General features: G+C 50.7%; 1 protein-coding gene across 3 annotated transcripts in view; it reads left to right on the top strand.

The window, feature by feature from the left end:
* Positions 1-20698, top strand: part of ddc (dopa decarboxylase) — a 310860-nt gene that overhangs the window by 194017 nt on the left and 96145 nt on the right. For all 3 annotated transcript variants that reach the window (XM_072508857.1, XM_072508858.1, XM_072508856.1), the window contains one exon: positions 3839-3915. In XM_072508857.1, coding sequence (XP_072364958.1) covers positions 3839-3915 — 77 coding nt within the window. The remainder of the gene's footprint in view (positions 1-3838; positions 3916-20698) is intronic.

Here is a 20698-nt window from a genome sequence, read left to right as displayed (position 1 = left end):
TAGTGGATGGAAACTGTTGGACATCCATTGATCACATCAAAGAGAGGTAAGTGCAATGAAATCACATGCTTCAGTGAGTTGAATGCACTTTCGCTCTTTGATGTGGCCAATGTTTACAAACATTAGGTTTTCATCACTTCGACCACTGATGTGTGAAGGAATATAAATGGATCAAGCTGCAGATGTTTTTTACGAGCTGTCAATCACAAACCACTACTAGAAAGCCATGAATGGATTGAAGACAGTGGACCTGGTGGATACCCAATGCAGACACTGAAGTTCTCCTTCAAGGAATGGACATGAGGAGCTGCAAGGTAAGTATTACAGATCTAATGCTTCCCTCAGTCCCTGGAGCAGTCTGGACTCCTCGCTAGCTTCCAAACAGGATTTCCTTTTCTGTGTGTGGGAAATGGCTATGGAGAGGGTTCCTTTAGGCAGTGGGTTCCTGGGGGACTCCCTATTACAGGATTTCTTGCGGGGTTCCCCTTTTACGGGTCCATGTGGGATCCCCCTATCACAGGGGTCCTGGGAGGGTATCCTTTTACTGGGGTCCCTGGCGCAAGTCTCCCTTTTACAGGGGTCCCTGGGGAAGTTCCCCTCTATCAGGGGATTGTGTGGGATTCCCCTATCTCAGGGGTCCTCGGATGGGTTCCCCTTTTACAGGGATCCCTGGGCGAAGCCCCCCCTATTACAGGGGGTCCCCCATTACAAGGATCCCAGGGGAAGTTCCACTATTACTGGGGCCCCTGGGGGGCCTCCCTATTACAGGGTTCCGTGGGGGGTCCCCCTATTACAGGGTTCCCTGGAGGGTCCCGCTATTGCAGGGGCCCTGGAGGAAGCCCTCCTATTCCAGGGGTCCCTGGGAGGGTTCCCCTATTACAGGGATCCCTGGGGGCTGGTCCCTCTATTCAAGGGCTCCTGGGGCTGGTCCCTCGATTACAGGGGTCCTGGGGGAGTCCCCCTATTACAAGGGTCCTGGGGGATTCCCCTTATTAGAGAGATCCCTAGGCCCCCCCCCCACCCCCCATTTCAGGGGTCCCTGGGGGGTCCTACTTTTACAGGGGTCCCACTATTACAGGGGTCCCTGGGACGGGTCCCGCTATTACAAGGGTCCAGGGGTGTCCCCTTGTTACAGAGGTCCCTGGGGAGGTGTCCCCGGGGGTGGGGGGGGGATGGATGGAGATCGCCCCTTACTTGGAGGTGGGGGGGTCATCCAGGCAATCCAGGGGTGGGGGGCTGCCATGTGGTGGGAGTGGGGTGCCGGTCGCAGGACTCCATTATTAGGGTTCAAGATGGCGGTCGATAGCGGGATTCCCTGGGAATCGCTCATATTCCACGGCATGCATACATTTGTATGGTAAGGGACATTGAATTGCATCCCGCTTTACAACAACAAGGGGATCGTAAAACATGTGGAATTGAGCTCCGGTAGGACAACCCCAAACAGAGAATTCCACCGATTGAATCCGACAAGCACCTTGCTGAAATCAAGCAAACTGCCAACAAGCTTTAACTTTCGAAATGCTACAAGAAAAAGTGATTAAGGGATAGCCTGAAATCAACAAGGTCATACCTGTAGCCACAAGAGCATATTGAGAAGACCAAGGTGAGTTGACAGCCCAAGGTGGCATCTTGTACAAAGGAAATAAAGTCATCATCCCTGAGGAGGCGGGAGGAGAGATGCTGAAACGCATCCACGCAAGTCATCAAGGAAATGAATCAATTCAGCGAAAGGCACAAGAGGTGCTCTACTAGCCAAATATGCGTATTGAAATTGAAGATCAAACTGGCCAGAATGATGCTTGTAGTGGGGTATCAAGTTAAACAAGCTGCACTGCAAAGATGTTTTGGCTTGGAAGAAGTGCAACTTAGGTTTACAAGAATGATACCTGGACTTCAGGGGTTAAGTTACGAGGAGAGATTATACAAATTAGCCCTGTTTTCTCTAGAATTTAGAAGGTAAAGGGGTGATCAGATCGAAGTCTTCAAGATATTAACAGGAAAACACAGGGTAGATACAGATAAACTGTTTCAACTGGTTGGAGATTCTAGAACTAGTGGACATAGTCCAAAAATTAGGGCAAGGCCATTCGGGAGAGATTTTAGGGAAGCACTTCTACTGCTGTGAGGCGGACACTGTGAGCTTGAATCTTAAAGGCCAGTTCAATAAAGACCTACAATGAGAAAGCACTGAGAAGCTATACTGTCTTTAAGCATGAAACAAGGCCTGACTGGTGTTGTGTTATGCTTCTTCGTGTAGCATAATCTGCTTCCTTGATGTATGCTTTGACAAAGGAAGATCCAGACTTTGTAATGCGTTCAATATATTTGTTGAACTACTAACACAGTTCTTAAATGAGTTCGACTCTCCTGCTAATCTAACTGTAGTAACTCAGTCTAACTAAACCAGTCTGCTCTAAGCCACATGCTGGGTATGATGCTTCTGATCAACCCTGATGTACTCTCTAGATGTCTGTCTGTGGAAAGAGGCAGAGCATGTGTGCCCTGTCCTTTTGTATGGGTTGTGAAGTGCCCCCTTGTGGTAATGCCACCTCTGGGTGTCCTGATTACCCATTGGCTGTGTCCTGTTGTAATGGCCCATTGACTGTATGTCTGCATGTCATGACATCTCTGGTGCTCCCTCTAGTGTTTACTTAGTTGTAGTGTATTTACATTAACCCCTTGTGTATATAGAGTGACGCATTATCACCACAACTGGAAAAGAATGTTCCTGGATATGCCACACTTCCGTCTGTCCCCGCTTTCTGGGTGTCAAAATGGCTACCGCCTTTCCCAGGAGAAAAATTGGCATCAACAGATGTCACATGACCTCCATGGTTTCCTGTGCTGTCTTAATTCCCCTAAAATATGTAAATGATATAATCAGGTCTGATGAACAGCTATTCTGACAGCACTGCGTTTGGACTGTGTAATTGGCTCCATAATTATGGTTAATATGTACTCTTCAAGGACGGTCTTGTGTAAACTTCGTAAATAGGGGGGGCAGTGGTATAATAGTGTAACTGTCGCTGGACTAGTAATGCTCTGGAGACCTGGGTTCAAATCCCACCATGGCAGGTGGTAAAATTTGAATTAAAAAGGAATCTAGAATTAAAAATGTCTAATAATGATCATTGTCGATTGTTGGAAAGATCCATCTGGTTCACAAATGTCCTTTGGGGAAGGAAATCTGTCATCCTTACCTGGTCTGGCCTACATGTGATTCCTGACCCAAAGCAATGTGGGTGATTCTTAAATTTCCTCCGGGACCGGCAATAAATAAACAAAATTTAGTTATTTTTGTAAAGAATGTTAAAGTTTAATTTTTTTAAATTACATTAATGACATCAGGAGTAAATACCTAATATTCATTCTATTATATATTTTAATTTTAAGAAGATATTGCCAAGGTATGTTTAAAATCTAATGAAGCACTGTTACTGTTTATCATCTGAAAGTTAATTATGCTGTGTGGATATTGCAGTTGTGTGTTCTCACACTTCTTAAATAGCAGAGTATTGTACTGTCACTGAAGAGATATTCTAAAAATGCTCATTTAGAATGTTTTCTTTTAATGTGAGATAGATAATTATTCCTGGGCAGTGAATCTTTTATCACCTTTCTTACTAATATCATGCTCACTGCATAGAAGGAGGTATAAGTTCTGCAAATATATACAAATCTAGCTGTGTGAGCTTTGCAGAGAATGCTAAATTAGAAATCCGATGATTGTTTCTGTACTTCATGGTATAACCTAATTTCTCAGCATTACCTTTGCTAGGATGTGCAAGTAAATATATCAATTCATGAACATTTTGTCACTTTTTGTCTCTTTTAGGGTGAAGAGCAGATCAGAACTCATTGGAGCTTTCAAAATGGATCCTCTTTATCTCAGACATGATCATCAGAACTCCGGTATTTTTCAGATTAGTGTTTGTGATAATGGCCGTGATTCTCCGGCTCCCCGCCGGATCGGAGAATCGGTGGGGGGTCAGCGTGAATCCCGCCCCGCTGCTCCGATGCCGGCTGCCGAATTGTCCGGCGTCTGGGAACACGCCGCGCCAGTCGAGGGCCGTTGGTAGCAGCCCCTCTGGCAATTCTCTGGGCCCCGATGGGCTGAGTGGCTGCCCGTTTTCGGCCAGTCCTGACAGCGTGAAATGGACATGGTCCATCTCGGCGGGACCTAGCTTGTCGGCCGTCTAGCGGGGTCCCGGGGTCCTCGGGGGGGGGGGGGGGGGGTGCGTGGGGGGATCCGGCCCCACCGATCTGCGGGCAGGCCTGTGGCATGGGGGCACTCTTTCCCTCCGCGTTGGCCTCTGTAAGGCTCAGCCATGTCCGGCGCAGAGAAGAAATTTCCTGCGCAGGTGCCAACTCGCACCGGGCAGCGGCAGTCCTTTGGCGTCAAAACCTCCAGCGCCGGCCTAGCCTCCGGAAGTGCGGAGGATTCCGCAATTTCTGGGCAGCCCGACGACGGAGTGGTTCGCGCCGCTCTTGGCACCGGTATGGGCTGCCCCGCCAATTGCGGGAGAATCCCGCCCATTATTTTTGAATTGTGGAGTTAATGGAGCAATCTTTAACCTTTGTCTGACTATATCTCACATCGTTAGCAGTTCTAATTCATAGGAGCTGTGGTTTCAGGGTGTAATATTGATCATTTATTTTACTAGATATACTTAACTGTCTTGTCCATTACTGCAATTTTTTGAGAAAACACAGGGTCATTAAGAATTATTTTTGTTGGTTTTGGCATCATCAATAGCAACAGGTGCAACAATCATTTAAATTTCTGATGTGGAGATGCCGGTGTTGGATTGGCGTGGGAACAGTAAGAAGTCTAACAACACCATGTTAAAGGCCAACAGATTTGCTTTGAATCACTAGCTTTCAGAGTGCAGCTCCTTCATCAGGTGAGTGAAGAGTTGGGTTCCACAACCACAGCATATATAGACAAAGTCAATGATGCAAGATGATACTTTGAATGCAAGCCTTTGGAGAACACTTAACCGAAGATCAGAGGCTGATTGCACTTGACTGCTGAAGTGTTCCCCAACTGGAAGGGAACATTACTGCCTGGCAATTGTTGCGCAATGTCCATTCATCCATTGTCGCAGCGTCTGCATGGTCTCGCCAATGTACCACGCCTCGGGACATCCTTTCCTGCAGCGTATGAGGTAGACAACGTTGGCCGAGTCGCACGAGTATGATACCACGTACCTGGTGGGTGGTGTTCTCACATGTAATGGTGGTATCCATGCCGATGGTCTGGCACGTCTTGCAGAGGTTGCCATGGCAGGTTTGTGTGGTGTCGTGGTCCATGCTCTCCTGAAGGCTGGGTAATTTGCTGCAAACAATGGTCTGTGTGAAATTGCACGGTTGTTTGAAGGCAAGTAATGGGGGTATGGGGATAGCTTGGCCAGATGTTCGTCTTCATCCAAGACATGTTGAAGGCTGTGAAGAAGATGTTGTGATTTCTCTGCTCCGGGGAAGTACTGGACGACGAAGGGTACTCTGTCGGTTGAGTTCAGTGTTTGTCTTCTGAGGAGGTTGATGCGGTTTTTTGCTTTGGCGCGCTGGAACTGTCGATCGATGAGTTGCGTGCCATATCCGGTCTTTCAGAGGGGATGGCTTCACTTTAAAGAAGCCATCCCCTTTGGACAAGCCCTCCATAAACACAGGATCTGCTCAGGCAAGGAGGAACATGACAAACATCTGCAGACGCTGAAAGATGACCTCGTAAGAACGGGATATGGCGCTCGACTCATTGATCGACTTATCGACCATGCAGACGCTGCGACAATGAAAGAATGATGTGGAGATGCCGGCGTTGGACTGGGGTGAGCACAGTACGAAGTCTTACAACACCAGGTTAAAGTCCAACAGGTTTGTTTCGATGTCACTAGCTTTCGGAGCGCTGCTCCTTCCTCAGGTGAATGAAGAGGTCTGTTCCAGAAACACATATATAGACAAATTCAAAGATGCCAGACAATGTTTGGAATGCGAGCATTAGCAGGTGATTAAATCTTTACAGATCCAGAGATGGGGTAACCCCAGGTTAAAGAGGTGTGAATTGTCTCAAGCCAGGACAGTTGGTAGGATTTCGCAGGCCAGATGGTGGGGGATGAATGTAATGTGACATGAATCCCAGGTCCCGGTTGAGGCCGCACTCATGTGTGCGGAACTTGGCTATAAGTTTCTGCTCGGCGATTCTGCGTTGTCGCGGGTCCTGAAGGCCGCCTTGGAGAACGCTTACCCGGAGATCAGAGGCTGAATGCCCTTGACTGCTGAAGTGTTCCCCGACTGGAAGGGAACATTCCTGCCTGGTGATTGTTGCGCGATGTCCGTTCATTCGTTGTCGCAGCGTCTGCATGGTCTCGCCAATGTACCACGCTTCGGGACATCCTTTCCTGCAGCGTATGAGGTAGACAACGTTGGCCGAGTCGCACGAGTATGTACCGCGTATCTGGTGGGTGGTGTTCTCACGTGTAATAGTGGTATCCATGTTGATGATCTGGCACGTCTTGCAGAGATTACCATGACAGGGTTGTGTGGTGTCGTGGTCACTGTTCTGAAGACTGGGTAGTTTGCTGCAAACAATGGTTCGTTTGAGGTTGCTGGGACCGGGACCTGGGATTCATGTCACATTACATTCATCCCCCACCATCTGGCCTGCGAAATCCTACCAACTGTCCTGGCTTGAGACAATTCACACCTCTTTAACCTGGGGTTACCCCATCTCTGGATCTGTAAAGATTTAATCACCTGCTAATGCTCGCATTCCAAACATTGTCTGGCATCTTTGAATTTGTCTATATATGTGTTTCTGGAACAGACCTCTTCATTCACCTGAGGAAGGAGCAGCGCTCCGAAAGCTAGTGACATCGAAACAAACCTGTTGGACTTTAACCTGGTGTTGTAAGACTTCGTAATGAAAGAATGAACATCGCACGACAATTGCCAGACAGGAATGTTCCCTTCCAGTCGGGCAACACTTCAGCAGTCAAGGGCATTCAGCCTCTGATGTTCGGGTAAACGTTCTCTAAGGCGGCCTTCAGGACGCGCGACAACCAAGAATAGCCGAGCAGAAACTGATACCCAAGTTCTACACGAATGAGTACGACCTCAACCAGGACCTTGGATTCATGTCTCATTATATTCACCCTCCACCATCTAGCCCGGGTTTGCAAACTCCTACCAACTGTTCCGGCTTGAGACAATTCACAGGGCAGGGTATAAATGAGAAATAAGAGGTGACTGAGGAGATATCCTTTGGCTATGATTAGATTGATAAAAATGGAACAAAGCGACTACAGTCCGACCCAGCTGGAGGGTGGAGAGGCAGTGAAGGAGAATTAAATGATCAACTGTGTCACACACTGCAGGCAGTTCGAGAAGGATGAAGAGGGAGAGTTTACCTTTGTCACATTGACATTGAATGTCATTTGTGAATTTGGTAAGAGCTGTATGGAAAGGGTGGAAACCTGTTTGCAGGGATTCAAGCATGGATCTGAATTTTACAGCCCCACAGGCCACTTTGCAGGCAGAGAGGCCTATAAAATTCCCCAGGTGACTTTCCTGCCACTATCCTGCCTGTCCTTGACCTGTCTGCAATTTTACTGGGACAAACGAGGCCTAGGGAAGTCCACACATCCTCATTCTACTCATACTTACTTGGCCAATTAAGTGCTGCTTCCCAACCAGCCTCAATTTTTCACAGGATAAAGGAGGTCAGGGACGGGGCAGGGGAAGCCTGGCACTTTGCCCTGCTTGGTCCTCGAGCGAGAGAGTGAGGGATGTATCCCTTCGTGGACCCCCTTTCATGATCAGATGATCAACCCCATAGACTGATTCGTGTATTCCTTCCACCCCACCCCCCCTATTCTCTCACTCAAGACTCCCATCCTTCTCACCCACCCTACCCAAGTGTAACCCACCCTATCCCCTCTGAAAAATCCCCCTCACCCATACATTGGTTCCACCTGGATCCTAGCTTTTCTTTGCAAGGACTGTAGTAGTGCCAGATATGACCACTTCCAGTGGTGCCAATCAATCAGAATGGCCAGTCGCTCTCACAGCATTAAATGACTTCCCTGCTGACCCTTCAGGTGATGGGTGGGAAATGCCACCAAACATTACATTCTGCTCATGGATTTCCAGGAAAGGTGTCATGACTTTAGGAGGTGACATTATATTTAAGGTCTTTGGTGACGAGAGGGAAGTTGGAGATGGGGCGGCAGTTTGCAAGGATGAAAAGGTCAAGGGTTAATTCTTATTGAAGAGCAGAGTGACAATAGATTTGAAGAAGAGGGCAACAATGTCCAAAAAACAAAAATTATTAACAGTAGCAGGTAATGTGGAAATCAGAAATGGAAATTGGGTGGTTAGTAGTTCAGTGAGAATAGGGCCAAGGGAGCAGGAGGTGGATCTCATGGATAAGATGAGTTTGGGCATGAGGGAAGATTGGAGAGGAAGTTACAAGGTCAGGACAGGGAGTCCCTGAGAGGAAGCTTGGCCATGAGCTTGGGAAAAGGAGGTAAGTGGCAGGGTCAGCTGATCAGATGTCCTCAATCTTCATGACAAAGAGATCTATAAGCTCCTCACATGTGTTGTTGGACATGAAGATGGAGAAGACTGGGGGGAGAGACTTAAGACCACCGTTTGCAGTAGAGAAAATAAACCAGAGATTAGTTTTTCATTTGAGGCTGATTCTGGAATAGGAAGCAGTTTTTTACAGACAAGAGCATGTTTTTTGTGGTCGAGCCATATCTGGCAGTGAAGGCTAAACCAGTTGGCTGTTATATCAGATCAAGACTGCATCTCTTGAATTTAAGGGACTGGAGATGAGTGCCATGAATGTGGAAGAGACAGGATTAGAGACGATGAGCATAACGTCTGGTAGGGACACCCAAATCAGAAGGTCAAAAGGTAAGAGCCAAACTTAAGGTTGAATTAACTTCAGTTCATCTGTCCTCTTGGTAGGGGGCTGTGAGTCAGGTTAAAGAATTGTTCATGTGAAAATGCCTTTTGTTGCAGAAACTGCCAAGAGACAAGAAGTCCATTGTAATTTTGTAAATATAAACAGCAACTTTGGAGCACCTCAATCTGGCTTGATTGTTATATTACTGCTTAGTAATAGAAGAAATCAATTACTCTACTTTTACAGTGTGAGCTGCAATTTAGCTGATGTCTCCTGGTGCTATCTGGAAAGACTCAATGGCCGAGTAGATTTGTCATAGAAGAACACAAGAATTAGAAGCAGGAGGAGATCATTGGACCCCTCGAGCCTGCTCTGTAATTCAATAGGATCATAGCTGATTTGAATGTGGCCTCAACCCAACTTTCCTGTCCTCTAACCCGCCCCTCTAATCGTTCCCTCACTTCTCGATCATGGTGATTCAGAAACTCTTAATGCACAGTCCTTCATTCAGCTCAAAGTAGCTGACCCATCTGGAGTATTTATGCTGTCTCAGTGATGCACTTATGCCTACATGTTAGAAAGTTGTATCTCCAGTCCCACTGCAGAACGTGAGTAAATAATCGAGGTCGATAGTTCAGTGAAATAGGAAGTGGGTGCTCTCTTTGATGAGATGCAAAGATGAATACATGTCTGCGTATTCTGGCATCTTTGTCATCATCCATCAAGCAACACCAAGCAGTAACATCACCTCAAAATTGTTTGCGGATCTTACCATTCAGGAATTGGCTGTTATGTTTGCCTAAACAACAATGACTACTTTTGAAGGAGTAATTCATGAGCAATGAAGTGTTTTAGAAAATCCTGAGCTGAGAAAAGAACTGTCAACACAAGTAATTTCTTCCTTTCCAAGACATAATCTCTTGCTGATTTTCTCCTTTAGAACAAACTGACCATAGCACCCTGGTACAGGAAGACATTCAAGCGGAGGAGGCAAAAAGGAATGTGGTGCTAATAGGGACAGTATGGTGAGGGGGAGTAACATTGTTGTCTGCAGAAAAGAGCGAGAGTCCAGACGGCCGTGTTGCCTGCCCAGTGCCAGGGTTTGGGACATCTGCTCAGGACTGGAAAATAACTTGCAGTGGGAAGGGGAGGACCCTGGGCGAAATTCTCCGGTATCAGCGCGATGTCCGCCGACTGGCGCCCAAAACGGCGCAAATCAGTCAGGCATCGCGCCGTCCCAAAGGTGCGGAATGCTCCGCATCTTTGGGGGCCGAGCCCCAACCTTAAGGGGCTAGGCCTGCGCCGGACGAATTTCCGCCCCGCCAGCTGGCGGAAAAGGCCTTTGGTGCCCCGCCAGCTGGCGCGGAAATGACATCTCCGGGCGGCGCATGCGCGGGAGCATCAGCGGCCGCTGACGGCATTCCCGCGCATGCGCATTGGAGGGAGTCTCTGCCGCCTCCGCCATGGTGGAGACCATGGCGAAGGTGGAAGGGAAAAAGTGCCCCCACGGCACAGGCCCGCCCGTGGATCGGTGAGCCCTGATCGCGGGCCTGGCCAGATCGCCCCGCGCCCCCCCCAGGACCCCGGTGCCCGCCCGCGCCCCCTTGTCCCGCCGGTAAGGTAGGTAGTTTAATCTACGCCGGCGGGACAGGCATTGTAGCTGCAGGACTTCGACCCATCCGGGACGGAGAATCGCAGGGGGGGGGCCCGCAAACCGGCGCGGCGTAATTCCCGCCCCCGCCGAATATCCGGTGCCGAAGAATTCGGCAACTGCCGGGGGCGGGATTCACGCCAGCCCCCGGCGATTCTCCGACCCAGCAGGGGGGTCGGAGAATCTCGCCCAGGTTGTTTCTGTGGTCCACCAATGACATAGGTAGAACTAGGAAAGAGGTTCTGCATAAAGAGTGTGAACTAGACACTAACTTAAAAAGCAGGACCACAAATTTCTTACCTGAGCCATATGCAAATTGGCAAAGGGTATATTAAATTGGAGAGATGAATCCGTGGCACAAAGACTGGTGCGGGAGTAGTGGTTTCCTGTTCGTGGGAAATTGGTACCAGTACTGAGGAAAGTGACAGCTATACCTTTGGGATGATCTACACCTAAACCGTGCTCGGGCTAGTGTTCTGGCGAGCCACATAACTAGGAAAGTCGAGAGTATTTTAAACTAAATAATGCGGGCAAAAGATTAAATTTGGGAAGATGTGGTAAATCAAATAGAGAAAAGATAAGAGAGAAAGGCATTAATGTGGGAAATGATAACCAGGCGGTGTCAGGAAAAGACAGAGTGTAGTGGGAGAACAAATCAACAGATGAGACTCGATTTTACAAAACGAATAAAGGGACAAAACTGATGAACTGAGAGCACAAATAAATAAATAAGTGCGATCTGATAACCATTACAGGGACTTGGTTATAGGATGGCATCGATGGGACCTGAATATTGAAGGGTACACAGGAGTTAGGAAGGACAGTGTGGTGGCTCGAGGCATTCACTCGAGGCTTCCAGTATTTAACAAGGGGGTTTATTGATGAAAGGCAAAGGCACAGTAAGTAACAGGTACGGTACATTACACAGCAGGTCATAACCTGGTCCACATTTGCCGGGTTCCTGCTCCCAGGCCCGGTGCAAATTCTCTTTTGGTCGGGGTCCGCACGCGCCTGCGAAATTGTCCTCGATTCGGTCACATGATCCATGGAACCGACCCACCGCAGACAGGAAGCTAGAAAAAGGTGGAAGAGTGGTTCTGTTAATTAATGATGGTAGACCACATTGGAGAGAGCTGACCTAAGTTCAGGAAACCATGATGTAGAAAAGGTTTTGGTAGAGAAAACAAATGTTAACGGCAAGAAGTCATTTGTGAGAATGGTGTACAGGCCACTTCACATTAACCAGACAGTAAGATATGATATTGGGATAATTGGGCAGCACGGTAGCATTGTGGATAGCACAATTGCTTCACAGCTCCAGGGTCCCAGGTTCGATTCCGGCTTGGGTTACTGTCTGTGCGGAGTCTGCACATCCTCCCCGTGCGTGCGTGGGTTTCCTCCGGGTGCTCCGCTTTCCTCCCACAGTCCAAAGATGTGCAGGTTAGGTGGATTGGCCATGATAAATTGCCCTTAGTGTCCAAAATTGCCCTTAGTGTTGGGTGGGGTTACTGGGTTATGGGGTTATGGGGATAGGGTGGAGGTGTTGACCTTGGGTAGGATGCTCTTTCCAAGAGCCGGTGCAGACTCGATGGGCTGAATGGCCTCCATCTGCTCTGTAAATTCTATGATAATCTGTGATATGAGGGAGGAAATGACGGGCACTTGTCCGAAATTACGCTGATAATCATGGTTGATTTTAATCTGCATATAGACTGGGAAACTTAGATGAGAGAAGGTAGCCTCGATGAAGAATTCATAGAATGATTTTGGGGTCATTTCTGAGAATATCACATTCTACTGCCAGCGAGAGAGCAGGCTATACTAGACCTGATATCATGCAATTAAATAGGATTCATTAACGACCACATAGCGAAGATGACTCCTGGTAGCAGCAATCATACTATCATTGAATTTTCAAATTCACCTCAACGCCATTTACAAGTACTGCATATAAACTATTTTCAAATTCAGTTTAAAAACTAAGGATTTTTTGGCCGGGATTCTCCGACCCCCCGACGGGTCAAAGAATCCCCGAGGGGTGGCGCGAATCCCACCCCACCGCTCCGACGCCGGCTGCTGTATTCTCCGGCGCTGGTTTTCCGGCGGGGGCGGGGTTTACGCCGCGCCGGCAATTCTCTGGGCCCCGATGGGCCAAGCGGCCATCGTTTCCTGGCCAGTCCCACCGGCGTGAAATGGGCATGGTCCTTCACGGCGGGACCTGGCTTGTAGGCCGGTTAGGTAAGTCCTCGGGGGGGGCGCACGGGATCAGGCCCCAGGGGGGGCCCCCACGGTGGCCTGGCCCACCGATCTGCAGGCAGGCCTGTGCTGTGGGGGCACGCTTTCCTTCCACACTGGCTCCGCCATGGCCAGCACAGAGAAGAACCACCCTGCGCATGCGCAGGAAACACGCCGGCCAGTCTGTGCTTGCACGGAACAACGGCGGCAGTTCTGCACATTCGCCAACTCGCGCCGGCCCTTCAGCGCCGGTTGGCGTGGCGCCAGCCCCCCCGACGCTGACCTAGCCCCCGGAAATGCGGAGGATTCCGCACCTTTCGGTCGGCCCGACGCCGGAGTGGTTTGCACTGCTCTTGGCGCCGGCGTCGGGCCATCCGGCCAATTGCGGGAGAATCCCGCCCTTTATCTTTCTTATGATCCATGTGGGGATCCATATACCCAAAAGAATCAAAATTGTCAAACAATTCTCAAAAAAAGAAATTACAGAACAAAATTTCACTTTCTTCAACTTTAGAACAAATCAGAGCCAACATAATTTAACCATAAATTAACAGATAAACCAAGGCACGTACAAAGTATAAATTACACATGGAATAGCAGGAACAGCAAAGGTAAATCTCACAGATCTTAAAGGCTATCAATTTTGCTACATGGCATCAATTATAAGCTCAGAATTCTTCCATCTCGGATCTTCTTATGGCAGAATTCCAATCCCTCTCCTTCAAACACTTCGCCAATTCTCCCAGGCAGCAGCTTCCATATAAACAGGGTTCTGCTCATGCAACCGTCTATCAGTGGAACAGTTCTTTCTGGAATCATCTCAACTCTGGGTGGCACCTTTGGTTAGCACTGCTGCCTCACAGCGCCAGGGATCTGGGTTCAATTCCAGCCTAGGGTGACTGTGTGTGGAGTTTGCACCTTCTCCCTGTGTCTGCATGGGTTTTCTCTGGGTACTCCGGTTTCCTCCCACAGACCTAAGGCATGCAGGTTAAGTGGATTGGCCATGCTCAATTGCCCCTAGGTGTCCAGGGATGGGTGGGTCATGTGGTGTTCCGGGGATGGGGCGGGGAGTGGGCCTCGGTAGGATGCTCTTTCGGAAGGTTGGTGCAGACCCGTTTTTCCAAATGGTTTCTTCTGCACTGTAGGGTTTCTATGATTCTATGAACTCTCAGCTCCCATTAGTCAAGGTAGTCTGGATCTACCAGATACATCTTTATCTTTGTTCTTTCTGTCTGCCCCATAGCCGTTGTATTTTAATTTTGTTCCTGCTGTTTTTCGACTTCAAAGTCAAGAATCACCAGGTAACATGGACCAGTATTTCTTATTTACCAAAACTTATAACTGATCCTTTTATAATTGATACAAACTGAAGACATTTTCAAACATTTTTAAAAAACAGTTACAGATTCCCCAAACATTTTAAATGATGTGGAGATGCTGGCATTGGACTGGGGTGAGCACAGTAAGAAGTCTTACAACACTAGGTTAAAGTCCAACAGGTTTGTGGTACATTGGCGAGACCACGCAGACGCTGCGACAACGGATGAACGGACATCGCGTGACAATCGGCACGCAGGCATGTTCCCTTCCAGTCGGGGAACACTTCAGCAGTCAAGGGCATTCAGCCTCTGATCTTTGCGTAAGTGTTCTCCAAGGCGCCCTTCAGGACGCGCGACAACACAAAATCGCTGAGCAGAAACTTATAGCCAAGTTCCACATACATGAGTACGGCCTCAACCGGGACCTTGGATTTGTGTCGCATTACATTCACCCCACACCATCTGGCCTGGCTTGCAAAATCCTACCAATCATCCTGGCTTGAGACAATTCACACCTCTTTAACCTGTGATTATCCCTCTCTCCAGTTGCTCCGTCTGGACCTGTAGACTTAATTACCTGCAAAGACTCGCATACAAAGTATCGTCTTGCATCTTTGACTTTGTCTATATATATATTTCTGCAACCCACATCTTCATTCACCCGAGGAAGGAGCCGTGCTCCGAAGGCTAGTGATTCGAAACAAACCAGTTGGACTGGTGTTGTGATGCCCGATCAATAACTCCAGAAGCGAGATTGGAAGACAATTGAAGGCTTTATTGGACTAGATGTTTCCCCCAGCAGCGCAGGTACAGAATGCAGCTGCTAGGGAGACACAGACTCTTATACTCCGCCTTACTGGGCGGAACCAGCAGGCAGGCTTCACCAATGATACTGCTGTCTCAGGTACCTCGCACACCAATAGTCTTACAGCATCAACCTGGGTACTGCAATACCCCTAATACCGACTACCACATTCACCCCCTGTTAAAAAAAAGAGTCTGGCGGGGGTGGTGGTCTTGCGTTATACAGTGGTAGAGGTTGAGGTTATGGTGGTATCCGGTATACATTAGTACAGTGTTTTGCCGCGTTACATGTCACAAATATTTACAGTATTTACTTACATTCAAAATGAAGCAATTAGTCGGTCGGAGGCCCTGGTCATCCTCTGCGATCGTCGCAGTTCCGGCGGTGATGCAGACGCCGGCTCGGGCATCCGTGGCTCCGAGAACGTGGCTTTGGCTTCTTCGGCAGTTTCATTACCCCTAGATGGGACCAGTGGGAGAACCGATCCACCAGGGAAGGGGCGGCTGTGGGGTGCGCCGGTGGGAGGGAGGGTGGGATTGGTGGTGGGGGTGTGGGTGGGTGAGCCCTTTAAAGTCCATACTGAGGCATTCAAAGGGACGGGAAGCCTTTATCAGGTGCGCTTTCTCTGGCCTGTAGAAGTAGGGCTTGCACTCCACGCAGATTTGGCAGTTCCTGGTGGCAGTCCTGACCTCCTCGATGGAGTAGGGCAGGTTGCGGGTCTTAATGAAATGGAAGAATCGAGTGACCCCCCAGGTGGCAGAGGTCCTTGTGGAGGGCCCGGAGTCGGTCCACTTGTGCGTTGGCACATGTGCCGCGGGATAGGGCATCAGGAGGCTCGTTTGGCTTCCCGGGCCGATACAAGATCTCATAGTTGTAGGTGGGGAGCTCGATCCTCCACCGTAAGATCTTATCGTTCTTTATCTTGCCCCGCTGTGCATTATCGAACATGAAAGTAACCGACCGATGGTCAGTGAGGAGAGTGAATCTCCTGCCGGCCTGGTAATGCCTCCAGTGCCGCACAGCTTCTACTGTGGCCTGGGCCTCCTTTTCAACTGAGGAATGGCAGATTTCTGAAGCGTGGAGGGTGCGTGAGAACAAGGCCACAGGTCTGCCCGCTTGGTTGAGGGTGGCCGCCAGATCTACGTCAGACGCGTCGCTCTCGACTTGGAAGGGAAGGGATTCATCGATTGCGTGCATCGTGGCCTTTGCAATGTTCGCTTTGATGCGGCTGAAGGCCTGGCGGGCCTCTGCGAACAGGGGAAAAAACATGGATTGAATTAGTGGGCGGGCCTTGTCCGCATAATTGGGGACCCACTGGGCATAATATGTTTCAGGGCCTTGGAGCAGTGGGGAGGGAAAGCTCCATGAGGGGACGCATGCGTTCGGGATCTGCGCCTATAACTCCATCATGCATTACGTAGCCGAGGATGGCTAGACGGTCGGTGCTGAACATGCATTTGTCCTTGTTGTAGGTTAGATTAAGGATTTTTGCGGTATGGAAAAATTTTTTAGGTTGGTGTCATGGTCCTGCCGGTTGTGGCCGCAGATGGTGACGTTATCAAGGTACGGAAACGTGGCCCGCAAACCGTACCGGTCAATCATTCGGTCCATCTCCCGTTGGAAGACTGAGACTCCATTTGTGACACTGAAGGGAACCTTTAGGAAGTGGTAGAGCCGCCCATCTGCTTCGAATGCAGTGTATTTGCGGTCGCTAGGGCAGATGGGGAGCTGGTGGTAGGCGGATTTTAGATCCACCATGGAAAATACCTTGTATTGTGCAATCTGATTGACCAGATCAGATATGCGGGGGAGAGGGTACGCGTCGAGCTGCGTATACCTGTTGATGGTCTGACTATAATCGATGACCATCCTGTGCTTCTTCCCAGTCTTTACAACCACTACTTGAGCTCTCCAGGGATTGTTGCTAGCCTCAATAATACATTCCTTCAGTAACCGCTGGGCTTCCGACCTAATGAAGGTCCAGTCCTGGGCACTGTACCGTCTGCTCCATGAGGCACGATCAATTGGACAAAAGACGATAGTTAAATCCAACTGAGGCTTTATTGTTATCCGGTGTGTGGCCTCCCACAGCAGCTGGCGAAATGGCTGCTGGCTGGAGGACACGCATATTTATACCCCGCCTCCTGGGCAGAGCCAGCAGGCAGGGACTACCGGCGAACCTGTAGTACAGGTCCTACCATACATCACCTAATACAGGTGCAACAGTGGTTTACCACATTCATCCCCTGTTAAAAAATGAGTCCGGGACTTCCGGTTGCGGCTATGCTGAGCTAAGCCGCACGATTCGGCAGCTCCCGCTATTACGGAATTTCGGGCTCGTTAGAGGAGCCCCAACGGAATTTTTTTCGAAGACAACCCGTGGGGAAGGGAAGAGAGAGGTCCCCCTCCAACCTTTATGGACCGGACCAGAAGTGAAACGGCCAAAAAAGCGGCATTGGAGCAGCAGGAGAAGCGAGGGAAAAAAAACAAAATGGCGGCGGCCGGGGACAAAGCGGAGTGCGGGCCGGAGCTGCAGGAGTTCATCAAGCGCTGCTTCGAGGAGCTGCGGAAGGAGATGCTGGCGCCTATGCTGTCGGCAATTAAAGGACATGGGATGACCCAGAAGGTCCACGAGGTAAAGATCCAGGAGGTGCAGAAAAGAGTCAGTGAGAATGAGGACAAGATCTTGGGCCTGGCGGTGAGAGTGGAGCAGCACGAGGCGCTGCACAAGAGGTGGGCGGGAAGACTCGAAGACCTGGAGAACAGGTCGAGGAGAAAGAATCTGCGGATCCTGGGTCTCCCTGAAGGAGTGGAGGGGACCGATGCATACGCGAGCACGATGCTCGCGGCGATGATGGGCGCGGAGGCCCCTTCGAGGTCGCTGGAGCTGGACGGGGCACATCGGGTGCTGGCGAGGAGGCCCAAGGCAAATGAACCGCCAAGGGCGATGGTGGTGAGATTTCACCGGTTCACAGACAGAGAGAGGGTTATGAAATAGGCCAAGAAGGAGCGGAGCAGTAAGTGGGACAATGCAGAGATCCGAATGTACCCGGACTGGAGTACGGAGGTTGCAAAGCGGAGAGCGGGTTTCAACCGGGCCAAAGCGGTGTTGCACCGGAAAGGAGTGAAATTCGGAATGCTGCAGCCAGCGCGACTGTGGGTCACATACAAGGACCAACACTATTATTTTGAAACGCTTGAAGAGGCGTGGACCTTCATACAAACCGAAAAGTTGGACTCTAACTGAGGGTTTGTGAGGGTGGGTGGGATGTTTGAGGTTTGATGTGTGATGGTTGTTGTGTATAGGGGGTCAATCACGCGCAGGAAATGTTACATGGGCTGGGGGAGAGAGACAAGGCCGCGACAGGGGCTGCGCCAGAGGGGGCGGGGCAGGCTTTGGAAAGCGCAGGGTTTTTCCCGCGCGAGGGAAGAAAGGCGGGAAGGGGAACGAAGGAACGCATACTGATTGGGACACTCCCACACGGGGAGGTCAATGGGACGGCGGAGGAAGCCGGGGTCAGCAGGTATCAGCTGACTTACGGGAGTGATATGGGGGAGCAAAAAAGCTAGACAGGGTTCTAGCGGGGGGGGGGGGGGGGGGGGGGAGGGGAGGGGGGGGGAAAGGGTTGCTGCTGCACTGGCCGAAAGGGAATGGGACACAGAAGAGGTGGTCTGGGCGGGGGTCCCCCGGCTGGGGGACCGGAGGGTGAGGGAGGCGCGGACACGGGACCGGCCTAGAAAAGGAGATGGCTAGTCGGCGGAGAGGGGGGGACGGGTGAGAGCCCCTCCAATCCGGCTGATAACGTGGAACGTGAGGGGCCTGAATGGGCCGGTGAAGAGGGCCTGAGTGTTAACGCACTTAAAGGGACTGAAGGCAGACGTGGTCATGCTCCAAGAGAAACATCTGAAGGTGGCGGACCAAGTCAGGTTAAGAAAGGGATGGGTAGGACAGGTATTCCACTCGGGACTGGACGCGAAGAATAGAGGGGTGGCAATATTGGTGGGGAAGCGGGTGTCATTTGAGGCCAAGACTATCGTAGTGGATAATGGAGGGCAATATGTGATGATGAGCGGTAGGTTGCAAGGGACGTGGGTGGTGTTGGTAAATGTATACGCCCCGAACTGGGATGATGCTGGATTCATGAAGCGCGTGTTGGGGCGCATTTCGGGCGCAGACCTGGAGGTAGGAGGCCTGATAATGGGAGGGGACTTCAACACGGTGCTGGACCCAGCACTGGACCGCTCCAAATCAAGGACTGGAAAGAGGCCGGCGGCGGCCAAGGTGCTTAGTGGGTTTATGGATCAGATGGGGGGAGTGGACCCATGGAGGTTTGCAAGGCCGCAGGCCAGGGAATTTTCTTTTTTCTCCCACGTGCACAAAGCCTACTCCCGGATAGATTTTTTTGTTCTGGGCAGGGCGCTCATCCCGAGGGTGGAGGGGACGGAGTATTCGGCCATAGCCATTTCGGATCACGCCCCGCACTGGGTGGAACTGGAGCTGGGAGAGGAGAGGGACCAACGCCCGCTGTGGCGGCTGGATGTGGGACTGCTGGCAGATGAGGTGGTGTGTGGGAAGGTCAGGGGGTGCATCGAAAGGTACTTGGAGGCCAACGACAACGGGGAGGTGCGGGTGGGGATGGTGTGGGAGGCGTTGAAGGCGGTGATCAGGGGAGAGCTAATCTCCATCAGGGCTCATAGGGAGAAGACAGAGGGCATGGAAAGGGAGAGGTTAGTGGGGGAGATTTTGAGAGTGGACAGGAGATACGCAGAGGCCCCGGAGGAGAGATTACTTGGGGAAAGACGACGGCTCCAGACGGAGTTTGACCTGTTGACCACAGGGAAGGCGGAGGCACAGTGGAGGAAGGCGCAGGGGGCGACCTACGAGTATGGGGAAAAGGCTAGTCGGATGCTGGCACACCAGCTCCGTAAGAGGACGGCAGCGGGGGAAATAGGGGGAGTCAAAGATGGAAGGGGAGCCACGGTTCGGAATGCGACGAAAATAAACGAGGTATTTAAGGCCTTCTATGAAGAGCTGTACAGATCCCAGCCCCCAGCGGGGGAAGAGGGGATGAGACGATTCCTAGACCAACTGAGATTCCCGAGGGTGGAGGAGCAAGAGGTGGCTGGTTTGGGGGCACCAATTGGGTTGGAGGAGCTGAGCAAGGGTTTGGGGAGTATGCAGGCGGGGAAGGCCCCGGGGCCGGACGGCTTCCCGGTGGAGTTCTACAGGAAGTACGTAGACCTGTTGGCCCCGCTACTAGTGAGGACCTTTAATGAGGCAAAAGAGGAGGGGACCCTGCCCCCGACAATGTCGGAAGCGACAATTTCTTTGATCCTAAAGCGGGACAAGGACCCACTGCAATGTGGATCGTACAGGCCGATCTCGCTCCTCAATGTGAATGCTAAGTTGCTGGCGAAAGTGCTGGCCACGAGGATCGAAGACTGTGTCCCGGGGGTGATCCACGAGGACCAGACGGGATTCGTAAAGGGCAGGCAAATAAACACTAATGTGCGGCGGCTCTTAAACGTGATAATGATGCCATCGGAGGAGGGAGAGGCGGAGATAGTGGCAGCCATGGACGCGGAGAAGGCCTTTGACCGAGTAGAGTGGGAGTACCTCTGGGAGGTGCTGGGTAGGTTTGGGTTTGGGTTTATCAGTTGGGTTAAGCTCCTTTACAGAGCCCCGGTGGCGAGTGTAGTGACGAACCGGCGGAGGTCGGAGTACTTCCGGCTGTACCGAGGGACGAGGCAGGGGTGCCCCCTGTCCCCCCTGT

This window comes from Scyliorhinus torazame, chromosome 6, assembly GCF_047496885.1.
Source record: "Scyliorhinus torazame isolate Kashiwa2021f chromosome 6, sScyTor2.1, whole genome shotgun sequence".
NCBI classification, from domain to species: Eukaryota; Metazoa; Chordata; class Chondrichthyes; order Carcharhiniformes; family Scyliorhinidae; genus Scyliorhinus; species Scyliorhinus torazame.
The sequence above is the reverse complement of the archived record's forward strand: the minus strand, read 5'-3'. Positions and strand labels throughout refer to the sequence as shown.